Genomic DNA, 15,629 nt, shown 5'->3' on the forward strand with positions numbered 1-15,629 from the left:
AGTTCAGAATCAGAAAGTGTTAACTGAGGCCTCCCTGGTGGCGCAGGCGGTTGAGGACCACACTGTGAAGCTGTCCGCAGCCTCTGCAGCCTGGGTTCGATCCCGGCGGGCTAGTGAGAATCCCACATGGCAAAGCAGACCTCTTCTGTCTCACCCGCTGCTCCCCTCAGCAGTGTATTTCGTGGGTCTGCCTGTTCTGTTCCCTGCTCTGTCTCTGGTGAATCCTCTCACTCTCCTGCGCATCTGACCTGTACCCGGGTTCTTGTATAAAAATAAATAAATTTGAAAAAAAAAAAGAAAGTGTTAACAACTTTTAGCACATAAGACACCATTATTGTCAATTGGATTTCTAATATTAATGTTATCCCGTCTCTACCCTTCAGGAACTCATATTCTAATGGAGTGCACTCAATGTGAACAGAGTTTTAATGCTAGATATTGTATATGCAATGGTAGTAGAATAGACACCGATTTCAACCTCTTTTTAGGGGAGCCAAGTCCTGAAATGTCAATGAGCAAAGACATCTAAGGCAAAAAACCAATGCTTTTTTTGTGTGTGAGAGCATGAAAATATGAGTGATAAAGCTAGAGGGGCAAAGATCAGATAGAGAAGGACCTAGAAATCTCATTAGAGATTCTATCTACTGCCCAGAGGTCATCATTCCAAATTGCCTCCAGTTAGGTAATTACAATGATTTGATAAAAGGAAGAGGATAGGGGTAGCAAATTTATGGAATGCAAACACAGACCAAAAGATATTCAAATGCAAGTTATTTAAAAACACTGAACTCAAAACTAACTTCTTTTTTTTTAAAACATTTTAATTTTTTGAAGATTTATTTATTTATTTATTTATTTATTTATTTATACAAGAACCGGAGTACAGGTCAGATGCATGGGAGGGTGAGCGGATCCACCAGAGACAGAGCGGGGAATAGAACAGGCAGACTGACTGAAATACACTGCTGAGGGGAGTAGCGGGCGAGACAGGAGAGGTCTGCCACGCCATGTGGGACCCTCACTGGCTGGCAGGCCGGTATCAAACCAGCACTACAAGGCTGCGGATAGCCCCACAGTGCTGTGCTCAACTGCCTGCGCCACCAGGGGCGGCCCAAAACTAAATTCTTAAGAGGACAAAATCTCCCCAGCATTTGTCAGCACTGCTTAGGCTAAGCAGGGTATGGTGGTTAAGAAGTGTAATGACATGATCACATTTATACTTCAGGTTCTCTCGTGGCTTTTTAAGGATAGTAATTTAAAGAGGGAAGGACAAGATAAGGGGAAATAGTTCAGTGCTGTTCCTCCAGGCAAAAATCTACAAGGTGTGCCAAGAACTGGTCCAAAGGGAGAAGGGGACTTAATGAGCTTCCTGGGAAAAAAAGAGCATCTCAGTTATTAAACCAAGGTGGGTGGTAAAGAATAAAATATAAGCTCCAGATTTCCAGCTGAATTAACAATATAGGATGTCAGCAGCACTAATAAAATAGACAATAAAGGAAAATTAATGGGTTAGGATAAGAGATGATGGTGATTTGTCTGATAATGAAAAACACCTGTTCACTTGTACGTGCAAGATTTACTCTCTTAGCTGGAGTCTACCCTGGAAACACTGTGCATTAAACGAGTTTGAGGTGACTTCCGCCATGGGTGGGGTGGTAACTGAGAGCATGGTGCAGGGGCTGCTGCTCTTCTATTTATGTTGGGAGTTCCGCTGATTTAAACCAACTGAGCCTCTGTCAATACCATGAAGTGGAGAGGAGCTGCTGCTGCAGAAGTAGTTGTGGCCCATTGTGCAAGAGTTCTGTGCGGGAAGCAAAGAAGCAGCAACTGCCATTCTTGTGCTCCCCTAAACAGTATCAGAGAATATGTCACATTTATGTGTTGGGACTTGGCAACCTAGCACTTCTGCCAGGGACTTCCACATGTGAACATTCCTCAGTTCCATTTTAAATGTTTGCCAAGCTCCGTTTCAAAGGCTGTTTTTGGCAATTAGAGGAAATGATTTCAAGTTTAGCTCATTTTAAGTCAAGTTCTCAACTACCTTTTAAAAAGCATCAATTAAGAATCAGATCGTTAAGACAGAAAAATATTAAACAAACCATCAAATCTCTGAATGCTTTCAAGGGTTTTCCAGAAAAGGGAAATCACAGTGCACAAATGAAAATAAAGGTAAACAAACTCTTTTCCATTACATAACTACATACTACAAAATTCAGAGAGTCATTCTGTTAGGGCACCCCAAATTCCCCTAAACCTTGCACGCTCTAAATAGGTTCAGCCATCTGCTGCATAAAGACAAAATATACTAGTAGTGTGTAAGACCTTGAATAGAAAGTAACATCAATAGAGGTAGTGTGCATAGCAAGCCATGCTTGCTTCTTGGCCTTGAACGTACATCAGGGACTTAGGGCATGTAGAACTAGACACTTGGATGAGACAAGAGACATGGGTGAGAGACACATGGGGAGGCTGACAGGGGCAGGCTTTATCTTGACTTGTACTTTGCTTTTGTTCCTTTCCTTTCAGATTTGCCTGACCCATTCTGCCCTTTTCTTATGGCTTACCAGTAGAAGATGACTTAGACTTGTGGCAAGCATTTGGGCCTCAGTGGTCCCGCTCTGGGACAAACCTATCTGGCTGGGCATTTATACACCAGGGGATGGGTAACTTTGGGAATTTTATTGGGAAATTATCCTTTATCTGCTATCTTTTTTATGTTATGCACACTAAGTCTATTAAAGTTCTTTTCTATTGAAGGTCTTGCGTACTAGTGTGTGTGTTGTCTTTATGTGGAGGATGGAAGGATCTGTTTAGAGCATGCAAGTTCGGGGGCTCCTCTTTCTGCCTGCAAACATTATGTTTTTGAAAATTGACTAAATATTTGAAATTTTGTTAATATATGTCCCAAGTAAGAAACAGAAACAATCATATTATATTTTGTGTTTTCACTTTAATCATCATAATCATGTTGACTTTATTTTATCATTGATTTTCTTTCATGTGGAAAAGCTAACTTTTTCTTAAATTTAAATTGCTTATTTTTACTATCTACTTTCTAAAATGCAAATACTGCCTTTTACTCTATCAATCGTCCAAACACATACAGGATCTCTTCACGAAAAGGAGGGCAGCAATAGTTGCTCATTTCCAGGTCTGTGCATACCTGATATCAATTTATTAGGAACATCAGCAATATTTCTGTCTCATAGGATCACTTTCTTGAACCATAGGTTGGGAGCAGCTTGACATATGGCTTGAAAATGTCTACATAATTGAGATTCACTGATGGCAATCTGATAGGGAGAAAGGCTTGAATTTGGTGTGGTTACTAGCACTTTACAGACAATGTCAATTGCCCATCTCTAATGATGCAGGTGGGGCAAAGTAGGGATGGTGGGGCCACTGGACAAAATTTTCATGTGCAGTTTGGATTCAATGTTACTAATTATAAAGTGATCCTATCAGTGAAAATACATGTGATTAAATTTAAATTTAACTCCAGACAACAGTTTTGCGGTTCTGGAATTTCATATGAATGAATCATGCAAGATGATTTCTTTTGTGCTCAGCTTCTTTTCTCAGTATAATGTCTGCCTGTGAGATCCAATTGTACTGTGGGTTATGCTATTAATTTACTTTTTAATGTTCATTAATATCCCTTCCTATTAATATATTACAACATTTCTGTCCATTCATCAGCTGGTAGACTTTTATATTGTTCCTCTTTTGGCTATTATGAATAAAAGATTGTCCAAATCTTTTGTGGATATCTGTTCTTACTTCACCTGGACAAATACTTAAAAAGTAAAATGATGAAATAGAGGGTGAAAACTAGAACTTTTGGAAAGAGGAAAAGCATCTGACCCAAAGAAATGATTCTGTTTTCTCAGATAGCCACGATTCACTCTCAACAAGAAGACCCAAATAAACCCTACTGGATTCTGAGGCTGGTCACTGAACACAATGAAGCAGAGTTTATTGAAGTGAAAAAAGATACAGAGCGAGCAGATGAAATCCGTGCTATGAAGCAGGCCTGGGAGATGGCCGAGCCAGGACGGTCAATTAAGGTCACCATGGCTTGAAAAGTTGTACTTTTACTTTTAATCCCTAAGCTTGGTCTGGGGGAAGAGCCACACTAGAGAAGCAACATGGTCTTTCCTTTAGGAAAGGTCTCTGAAATTTTGTGATACATGGACCACCTAAATGTTAGCACCGCACCTGGACATCTTATGAGCTATCACCCTCCTGACACCAGATGATTTGCAAAAGCAAAGCATGTAATCGTGTCGCTGTTGACACAACTGTGGGTTTCATTTCATCTGTGCTGTACCCATATCTGTCCCTGAGGATCTCCAGTAAGAAAGTACACAGAATTTCACAGCCCTAGATGCAGAGCTGGTGTTGGTCCTTGCTGGACACACATACCTCTTGCCTCCCAAGCCCTACAGTGTATATAAGAATCACTAACAGAGTGAAACATTATCACATGCACTTCATGTTCCAATTCAGAGCTTGTGAGGCAGATGAAAAAGGTTCTGGAGACACTGGCTCTGAGGCAGCCTGCCCAGGGAATTAGTTTTAAGGCTGCTTCTTCATTAGTTCTCATAAATAATTATCACAATCATGGAGGGTTCAGAATTTGAGTTTATGTGAAAATAAGAGCCTCAGTGGTTCAAACTGCCCTACACATGCACATTTTCCTGTTTTCTTAAGAGTAGGCAGATGCTATCAATTCTACTGTTGGTTGATCATGTTTGTTCTTCAGGCTTTGCAGGCTCGTCTGCGTTACGTGACCAAGTATCTTAAGAAAATACCTGATGCTGAGAATGTCTTTGTGTCCGAAAGCCAGATTAAACCACCGGAAGAAGGTCAGTGTCCTGCCACCTATTTGCACTTCTTTAAAAGGTAGCAAGCTTTACTTGATGAAAAGAAAACATTTCAGACTGTACTGCTTCAAGCATTGTAAATAGTTTCATACCACCCTGTAAGAAAATAGAAAGAAACATTGGCTGACATTATTGTTGGTATTTGGGAAGCATAGGAGCCCCCCTCAGCTATCCCCGCCAAGGGGCGGTAACCAACAAATCACTCATAGTCCACACAAATTTGAGATGCTTTCTTTTTACCCAGTTTATGTTTTCCTTGTCCCCCACAGATGTGATTTTCCCTATTTAAAAAATGATAAACCAGAAATCAGGGTACAATCTGAGTAGAAGATTGTGGTATATGAAGTTGACAACACTTTCTAATAACAAGAACAGTAAATAATAGTTATAATAATAGTAAAACTATTATAATAGTAAAACTATTATAACTAATAGTTATAATAATAGTAAAACTAACTGCTTTAAGTTATTGCCTTGGGCCTGGAACTGTAAAATACTAATTATTTCATTTTCTACTTACATCAACCCACTGACAAATACAGGATACAGGCCCACTCCCTCGTGGGGTAGGGGTAAAAGACAGCACTATCAAACTATCACCAGCCACTGCAACATGAGCTTGATCCCTGCCCAGGGAGCTGACCCACATGACACAGCAGACCTCTTCTGTCTCCCTGCTGCTCCCCTCAGCAGTGTATTTCAGTCATTCTGCCTATTCTGTTCCCTACTCTGTCTCTGGTGAATCCTCTCACCGCCCCCACACCTCTGGCCTGCACTCCAGTTCTTGTACACATAAATAAATAAATCTTTAAAAAAAAATAAGGATACAGGTCCAGAGTAATATTCTAAGATACCCAGAGACAGAGCTCTCTCTGAACCCAGTGTCTTCTCATAAACACCTGGCTGCTTCAGTCCATTACTACAGGGGGCTGTGTCTAGGGAGTCTAAAGATAGTCACATACCAAGTCATGCTTTTACACTTTCACATCTGCAGGAGTATAACTTAATAACTGTTATAAAAATAATGTTCTTTAAGTTTTTATGTGAAGAGTACAGAACAACAAATATCACCCTAATCATGTTATCCTGAGGAGAGCATTTGTTCAAAGCCTTTTGTTTATTACCCTACATTAACCTACAGTGATTAAGAAGTAGACATAACTACCCCCATTTTACAGATAAAGAGACCAAACTCAAAGTTGCCTTGTTTTTCCTAAGTCCCACCTTTAAAAAGTGACGAAGTTGGCATCTGAAACATTTCTAACTCCTAATGCACTCACACCCCTGATCATTAAAGTCTAGGAATACAGAGATGAATAGACTGCAGCTCTTGGCTTTTAGGCTCTAAATTTTGTTAAAAATGTACTATTAAGTAAAAATCTACATTGCTCTGGACAGATGTTTAAAATGGCGAGAAAAAATTCAGGACTATTGTGATAGCAGAGACATTGAACTTAACTTCATAGAACTGGGCAAATGGGACATTCGGCCAACAAGCAGGACAAGGAGTGGATGGAAAATTACCCAGAGGAACCTGGTTGGGTGTCAAGGTCGGAGAAGAGGAACTTGATTAAAGTGGGGAGGAGAGGGCTGCTTGACTATAAATAAATAGTGTGTGGGTTCGTAATAAATCAGTTCAGCAGAATTTTTGCTAAACTTGAGATCTCCTTCCAAAGAGAAGAACTAGAGGACATAGGGGTCAAAGGATTCTGGCCTAGTCCTACGACTTACGCGTAATAAAGCCACAGATCTGAATCGGTCAGCTTGATGAATTTCCTCATATGTGTACACTCAGGAGCCACCTTCAGATCAAGATATAAAACACTTAAAAATTCTCCAAGTCCTCCTCATTCCCTTCCCAGTCATCTTCTCCTTCAGGTAAATACCAGAGTGACCTTTATCACCATCAATTAATTTTGCCTGTTCTTGAACTTCATGTATTTGCACTCATCAGCTTGTCCTCTATATGCCGTTATATTTCTTCTTGAATTAGGGCTAGTAAATTTTGTTTTACAAGAAGTTTGTCTATTTTATCTAAGTTAAACTTCCTGCAACAAATTTTATCTTAACTGTCTATCAGTCTTGCTGTAGGGAGTGCACCAGTTCTTCTTAACCCTCTATCAGTCTTGCTGTAGGGAGTGCACCAGTTCTAACAACATTTTTAAAGAACCAACTTTTGACTACTGAATGACTTCCTCTTTTTCCACCATGTCTCCCTGCTCTTAAGCACTAACCTAGTACTGCCACTCATTCAGAGTGAAATATGACACCATATGCGTCTCAAAAAGGGGGACATGTCACCATGTTTCTATACACAGGATTCCCTCCCCAGAGAGAAGAGCCCTCTCCAAGCACACGCCTCTCGTGCCCCACCTAACAGCAGCTCCACTGGTCCAGAAAGCCCCTTTCTATTTGTCATGTCTCACCTCCAAAAAGTCCCTACTATCCCATCTTGAGGCAGCTTCTATATAGACTGGCTGCCAGGGCCATCTATGCCATCTTCTGAGGTACCATGGATTACTTGGGATTGCTCTGGCTAGACGTTGGGAAGCTTTCCTCCAGTCTTCTGCTCCAGTTCTGTGCTCCCGTCAGCCCTGTTACTTGTTGCATGTGATGTTATCCCACACAAGTGTTTTCAGTAATGCACATTTCATGTTGTAGTGGAAACATCTTCAAGTGCCTTGAAAGAGCCAGGCTCCAAGATTTCTGAGCGTTTGGAAACCAGAGAGACCATACCATCAGGCTCCTTACTGTGGAAGAAGTGGCAAATGACTAAGGGTTTCAGGGATCTGGCAAAAATGATGAACAATGAAAGTGGAATATCTGCAGCAGGGAAGGAGGAACGAGAACAGAAAGAAAAAGGTAGGAAGTGTTGCTGTCATTATCATTGTTATAAACAAATATATTTTTTAAAGATTTACTTATTTGTGCACACGAAAGCTGGGGTGTAGGCCAGAGGTGTGGGGTGAGAGGATTCACCAGAGACAGAGTGGGGAGCAGATAGGTGGAGCTACTGAAATACACTGCTGAGGGGAGCAGCAGGTGAGTCTAGAGAGGTCTGCTGCACCATGTGGGTAACTCCCTGGCCAGGGATTGAACTCATGGTGCAGTGGCTGTAGACAGCCATCATAAATGAATATTTTGAAGTAGAAATTCTGGCAAAGGTAGTAACTTAAACATATGATGGCTAAGCTTATCACATAGGAAACATGTACTTTGGATTCATAGCTCTCCCTTTCGCTTACTGGTGCTGATAATCTACTCTAGGACCTCATTACTAGAGTCTTTACCTAAAGATAAAAGCAGACAAAACTTAAAAAATAAAGTGTATCAATTCCAAAGAGCACCTGCACTCCTATGTTTATAGCAGCACTGTTTACAATAGCTAAGCTTTGGAAACAACCCAAATGCCCAAAAATAGATGACTGGATCAAGAAGATGTGGTACATATATACCATGGAATATTACTCAGCATTCAAAAAAGATAAACACATGCAATTTGCAGCAACATGGATGGCACTGGAAGGGCTCATGCTCAGCGAAATAAGCCAAAAAGAAAAAGAAAAATACCGGATGGTCTCACTCATAGCAGGAATCTAGAAAACTTAAATAAGGGACCAGGAAAATGAATATAAGAAAGTGAAAATCAAAATCAACAAAAAACTATGAACCAGAGACACTTTTTGGGGGGTGGGGGGCGGGAGGGGAAGGATTGGGGTCAGAATGGGGCGTTTGCAATTGTATGGGGGAATATAAAAATAAAATTTAATAAAAAAAAAAAAAGAAATAGGGCAAAATTAAGATATGTTGTTCAAAATTTCTGGCATAAATTATCAATCTTTGAACTTGGTCATTAAAGTATTGTTGAAAACTTCCAAAAAAAAAAAAAATAAATAAAGTGTAGGTGTATTTTTGTACTGTTGTTTGTGTCTACAAATCTTGAAGATAAAATTGCAGTGCCTGTTGGGGTGTCATTTAATAGAGTTAAAATATAGTCTCGGCACTTTGCTCAAGCTGAACAATGCCGGGAGAGACAAAATAGATGAGAAACTGATGGAGTAGCCATGGGTCCACATGACCAATAGGGAGCTATGGAGAATTCTGGGGAATGTGGAAACAGGCAAACAGAACCAGGCAGGACACTTGTGAGAAAACCCACCAAAACCTGATGAGCCAACAGATAACAACCAGCAGAGACCGACTCCCCCACTTATGAAAAAGCCCACGGAAACATGTTGAGAGCCCCAAATCCTTCTTTCCCCATAGATGTATATCTCCTATTGCCAACTGCTCCCTTCCAGGGTATTTCAAAATCTGCCTTTTCTGTCTTCCCCTCTGTCTCTGGTAAATTATTTCACCGTTGCGCCTCTGGCCTCACCCCAACAGTAGACCACCACAGTTATTATATATAAAATTGTCGTAAACACAGATCTTTTTTTTTTTTTTTTTACTGTAGTATGATACACATTAGATTTTCTTTGTACCTTATATAACAAGTTTTAGTTATTTGGAATCCAAAATGTTGAAGAGAAATGTTCCATGGTATGCAAACCACACCCTAACTTGGATTATTTCTGTGTGAAGTGGATTTGCATTTATTCACTAAAATGAACCTAAATCCTTCTTGGAAGGTGTTACAGTGAAATGTCTGTCACATTCCTAGTCACTATGAGGAAGGACTTCCCCCTAAGCAACTACTTGTCTTTCTGTGGCTAAGGATGCCAAGTATCTTATCTGATTGATACCTTTGGAAAGAATGCACTGGACTCACATGGCAAGTCTAAGTCCACTGCTTAGCCTTAGGTCGGAGGCACTACTTAAGACTTAGGGTGTGGAGGCTTTGGCCTGCTCTAGCATCCCATGAAAATGGCCCCTGGCCTCAAACAGGACACTTCATTTCTCCAGTCACATATCTACTGGTTCAGAACACAGCCAGGAAAGGGACTATTTTGGAAGGAGACATCTCCACGCTCACCAACAATGATTCTCTTTTCCAAATTGCTAGAGCAGCCTAAGACTTTTAGTACTTAAAACAGTTTATGGCTAAAGCATATCCTTATGTGATTCCCATAGTATTCCATTGTGTGTATGCACTACACCTTCCTGATCCACTCATCTGTATCTGAACCTTCTGAGGTTGTTTCAACAGCTTGATGAATGTAAATGGTTATGGTGTAATGAACATGGGCATTTACTTTCCTTTTGAATTAGTGTTTCTGTGTTCTATGGATAGATACTTAAGAGTGAAATTGCTTTATTCTACAACTTTAATGCTGTCAAATTTTAGAAGTCTCCCATCCTTAAAGAAAAGGTAATTCATTCAGTGGGAATTTATGAGAATTTATTGATGTCCTTTAATAAGATAATGCCTTAGCATAATAATTTTTAAAAGTAAATTAATATAAGATGTATACCTGAATAATACCCCAAATCATAGTCATATACAAAGTAATGTTCATAAGTTAAATAATTTTCAGATAGCTTGCTAGTCACAGATTAGGTCTAGATAGCTCCATTCTTCTCCACAGTAACATCAAAGTTGTAGCCTACATTCTTTTTTGAGCTCTAAATTTTTAGAAAATGATGTAAAGCATTTTGAAAATGCAAGGTATTAGGTCAAATAATATAAGTATGACATTACTGTTCCTTGCATTATTTAAACAATACACAAATATATTAGCTAACTTGATTGAAGGTATGTAAGCTAATTTCCCATACTTCATTTATTTCCAACATACTATATATTTATAAATGATGTAAAATAATATAGTTTGGTGTTGAGAAACTGTTAAAAGATCTCACATTTCCTCAATTTGAGTTAGAAGCAGAGACACATTTAGAATAGTAAAGGATTCTGGTGAAATACAAGTATGTGGGCCTCCCCTGGTGGTACAGGCAGTTGAGCGCTGCACTGTGAAGCTGTCCGCAGCCTCTGCAGTGCCAGTTTGATCCTGGCCAGCCAGAGAGGGTCCCACATGGCATGGCAGACCTCTCCTGTCTTGCCCTCTGCTCCCCTCAGCAGTGTATTTCGCAGTCTGCCTGTTCTGTTCCCCACTCTGTTTCTGGTGGATCCTCTCGCCCTCCCGTGCATCTGGCCTATACCCCGGTTCTTGTATAAATAAATAAATAAATCCAAAAAAAAAAGGAATACAAGTATGCGCTCAAGAAATATTTTTTAATAATTCAGACCCTTTCATTCCTTTATCGCACCCACTTCAAAGATTCTGAAAGGAGTAGGAGCAGGGATTTGAGCAAGTGAAGGTTTTTTAAAAAAAACTCCCAGATCATCCATTTAAATAAAACTAAAAGTTATGTTCATTGCAGTTTTATTCACAGAGCCAAGGAATAGAGACAACCTAAATGCCCACTGATGGGCAGACATGCACATTGTATGTTTCAGGTGTACAGCATTACAACTCAGCCTGCTATGTGATGGCCCCACCAAAAGTCTAGTTTCCATCCACCACACACACACACACAAACACACACACACACACACACACACACACACACTGGAATGCTACTCCTATTAAAAAAAAAAAAAGAAATCCTGCCATTTATGACAACATGGAAGGATCTTACACGGAATATGCTAAAGTCAAATAAGTCAAATGGAGAAAGACATATATCATATGACTTCACTCATGTGGAAGATAAATAAAGAAAGCAAACAAGCAAGGAGACAAGTGGAAAAAAAATCAAACCCTTAGATTCTGAAAACATAATATCATTACCAGAGAGAGGCACTTGGTGGGAGGGTAGCAGTGGGTAAAATGGATAGAATGAATAGTTTGGTGATGAATGGGAAGCAGACTTTCAGTGGTGATCATAATGTAATACATACAGATGTTGAATTACCAACTGTACACCTGAATCTTATAAAAATATAAACAAATGAACACACAAAAACAAAATCATGGATAATGGGAGCAAAGGTTGGTCATCAGAGGGAAAGAGATTGGGGGATGGGCGTATTTGGTAAAAGGGATCAATTCTTGGGTGTAGATGGAAACTAGACATTTGGTAGATTCATTAGATGGCATGTTAAATTGTAATACTGTACACCTGAAATTTATATAATGTTTTATAAACCAATTATTTAAAAGAAAAAGAACCAAATGGGAGAATTTTTCCTTTGTGACTTCAGAATATATTGTGAAGATAATGGTACTTAAAGCATTATGATTTGAAAGTTTCTTTAAAAGTCAAACATAATTTTACCAAAGTACCTTACTCCTGTGAAACATGCAGGTAAGACAAAACTTTAGAGATACAAAATAGATTATTGTGTGCCTGGAACTTGTCTTGGGAATGAAGAATGGCTTTGAAAGAACAAAAAAGATGATGGAAATGTTTTGAAATTAGATTTTTGTGTTGGTTGCACCACTCTGTAAATTTACTAAAATCTTAAAATATCTGTTAAAGTGGTGAATATTATGGTATGTAAATTATACTTCAATAATTGAAAAAGATGAAATGATCTAAACAGGTTAAATAGCTAATGTTTTTGACTCAGTCTATGTCTCAAGTCTCTTCTTACCAGGTTTACTATGGATCTATGGAGTCAAAGCTCTTACTGATTTGCTTTGCAGTGTTTACTTACATATTTTTTACTTCATTGGGTTAAATATTTCTTGAAGGAATGACTCTGTGTCTTAAAACACATTTATATTCTACCCCGGCAACCACATTAAAACCATATTAAGTAAGCCAAGTCCAATCAATGATTTTGTTAACAGAAAATACTATTTTCAATTAAAATGAGACATAACATCATTTAGTTAATCATTATTGATTCTTTTTTAAATGTCTAAGACTTTTTTTTTTTAAACAGGGCCTTTTTCACAATCCCTGACAGTTTTCACAGTGTCTCCACAACTTATTCAGAAAGAGCTAGAGAACATAGACATAACTCAATACCTACGGTAAGTTTCAATAAGTATGATTAATGTAGACATCCCCATTTATAGAGTTTTGAATACATTGCCAATGAGAAGTTGCTAAACCATTGAAAATTTGAAAATTAAAGCTTAATATAAATTTCAGTGAATCTAAAATTTTAGAAGCACATGATTTTCCATCTCAGATTTAGCAAAAAACTTTTAAGTCAGTCATAAAAGTTATTAAATGTTTTCCATAAAGATTTAATTTGTAGTTTGATTAAGGTGAGTTTAAGTATTGAAAATAACCACTAAACCTGCTGCTATTATTTAAATTTGATTCAGTTTTCTTAAGAACTAAACAGATATGAGAGAGATTTTTACTTGGGTATATTGAAAAGCTCTAAAATATATTCAAGATTATTGAGCTACAAAAATTAAAATGGAAAATATTATCACAGTTGTGAACACAAATCACCTCATCGAATAACACTTCTAAATTTACTGATGCTTTTGAAAATAATTTCCTAAAATTTCAGCAACTCAATGAAGAATAGTCATTTGAAAATAATGTTTTATTCGTTCTATCTCTAATATTTGATTTCATTCAGACCACCACACTGTTGATAGGATTTTTAACTGAGTGCTAAGTTTCATTCTGGCATTCTCAAGTGATGTATAGATCTCTTTTGATGTTTTCATCTCAAGGAAAACAGAAAGTGAGCCTGTGCTGCAAACAGAGGAACTCAGCCAGCAGCAGGCAATGGAAAAGGCAGAGGAGATTCATCAGTTCCGGCAATACAGGACCAGAATCCTTAGTATCCGAAACTGGAACCAAGAGCAAAGGTCTCAGTTAAAGGAAGAAATCCTGAGGATGTATGGAGAAATGCGGGTGAGTCTATAAGAGCATATATGGACCATAGTTGATAGAATACTTTATAATATTAATATGGCATATGCATATTAAAATGTCTTAAAAGCATTTGGTTCACAACTTCTTGAAAAGGGTGGCAAATTGGGCCTCCCTGGTGGTGCAGGGGTTAAAGAGCGCTGTCAGGCTCTACCAGCCACTGCAGCACAAATTCCATCCCTGGCTGGCCAGGGAGCAGCCCACATGATGCAGCAGACCTCTCCTGTCTCTCCCACAGCTCCCCTTAGCAATGCATTTCAATACATCTGTCTGTTCTGCTCCCCACTCTCTCTGGTGAATCCTTTCACCACCCCCTCTGCACCCCTGGCTTACACCACCCCAGTTCTTTTATGCACAAATAAATCTTTAAAAAAAAAAAAAGGATGGCAAATTGCATATACACAGCTAATTTTACCAACTTCCTAAAACCCCTCTAAAATGCATTATTGGAAATCTATCCACAAAGATGTGAAGAATGACAGAGAACACAACAAAATATGTGAAGTTGCAAAATAGCTGGATGAAGATCATATTCAGACTTGAGACAGTCAAATCCTAAGCCGAAAATAAAAGAAAAACTTCAGATCCACCTAATTTGCTTCATTGAGTCTCCCAAAAGCTCAGAAGTTGGAGATACCAGCCATATTAGGATGTGAAAGTGAAGTGAGAGGAAGAAATGCACGGTTATTCCAACATTCAGATTAAAGCTGTTTCCTCAGCAGTTAGAACTGCAGCTCTCTACCTCAACTTTCCATCACACGTCCAGCAGAACAGAGAACAGAGGGGCTTTATCCAGACATTTCTGCAGCATGAAAGATCAGACTTAATTGAAAGGTACCAAACTGGGAATGGGAAAATTCAGTAAATGTGCATGGATGAACTTCCACCAAATAGAATGATTTTTTTCTTCCCTCTTGTCTGCAACACACATGCATGGGAAAGATACAGAAAAGTGAGCACATGTAAAAGAAGAGAGAGACATCTGTGCAGAGGCCACAATCATGCATTTCAAAAGGACGTTTGATCAAGGACGGACCACCATGAACTGCAGTGGTCCCCAAATCCCTGCCACCTCTTGACTTCATAGCTGTCTATGTCCTATGTTTTATGCCAGCAATAGCCTCATACATCAAGGAATGGCTCCCTTGAGGGCATCACTTTCCCTGCTTGATTTAATCTCAGGTTGTTTGGTTCATCGCAGCCCCAAAGTGTTCAAAATTTCTGCTGATAAGTGTTCACACAACAACAAAATCACTTAATGAGGCAGTTCCCAGAAAGTATCCCCATCTCTAAGCTACACAGGACTTCCTTGCCTTGAGTGTGTGAGATGTAATGGCGGTGCACCAGGTGGGAGGCAGAGGTGGTGAGCAACAACTGGGCACTGTTACTCTGAAAGTTGAGACAGCAGGATTTCCTGATCAGTTGTTGTATTATAAGAGAAAGAGAGGAGCTAGCAAATAGTTGTTTTTTTTTTTTTTCCCTAAACAACTGATTGTTTGAGTCACTCTCAAATCTGATGGTCTGTGAACAAAGATGAGGATATCAGTTTTGAACAATTTTAGATATAGCTTTTATATCAAAATGGGCATTTTAATATATCAGATAGTCATGTGAAGGTGTTGAGTAGAAGTTCAGCACTCTCTATTGGCTCTTAAATTTGGGACAGAGAGATAAGTATTGGAGATTTTAAAAAAATTGGGGGCCCAAAAATACATGAGTGTAATTTAACTAGAGGGTTGAATGACAGCACACAGGGAAGGGGCCTGTGACCCTGAACATTGTCACTTCAACACAAAGAGATGAAGGAGAAATCAGCAAAGGCAACTAAGAGGGAGCAGCTGGTGAGATCCATGACAAGTTCAAGAGGTGTGTGGTGTCCAAGAAGCCAGGTGAAATCAGTTCATCAGGAGGAGAGAGGAAGAATAGGATTTAGAAATGATCTTGGGTTTAACT

At 39.1% G+C, this 15,629-nt stretch overlaps 1 protein-coding gene across 4 annotated transcripts in view; it reads left to right on the plus strand.

Moving 5' to 3' along the window:
- ADGB (androglobin) overlaps positions 1-15,629 on the plus strand; it is a 115,585-nt gene that overhangs the window by 86,254 nt on the left and 13,702 nt on the right. For 3 of the 4 annotated variants that reach the window (XR_008552804.1, XR_008552805.1, XM_037520537.2), the window contains exons 31-35: positions 3,891-4,067; positions 4,766-4,868; positions 7,548-7,748; positions 12,721-12,811; positions 13,475-13,658. Coding sequence is in view for 2 of the 4 variants with exons in the window: in XM_037520537.2 (XP_037376434.1) it covers positions 3,891-4,067; positions 4,766-4,868; positions 7,548-7,748; positions 12,721-12,811; positions 13,475-13,658 (756 nt within the window). In the remaining 2 variants the exon portion in view is untranslated. Of the gene's footprint in view, positions 1-2,526; positions 2,726-3,890; positions 4,068-4,765; positions 4,869-7,547; positions 7,749-12,720; positions 12,812-13,474; positions 13,659-15,629 lie in introns of those variants that run through there. The other variant, XM_054697907.1, reaches the window with a different exon arrangement.

The sequence above is a fragment of the Talpa occidentalis genome, unplaced genomic scaffold, assembly GCF_014898055.3.
Source record: "Talpa occidentalis isolate TD23 unplaced genomic scaffold, MPIMG_talOcc4v2.1 talOcc4.2, whole genome shotgun sequence".
NCBI classification, from domain to species: domain Eukaryota; kingdom Metazoa; phylum Chordata; class Mammalia; order Eulipotyphla; family Talpidae; genus Talpa; species Talpa occidentalis.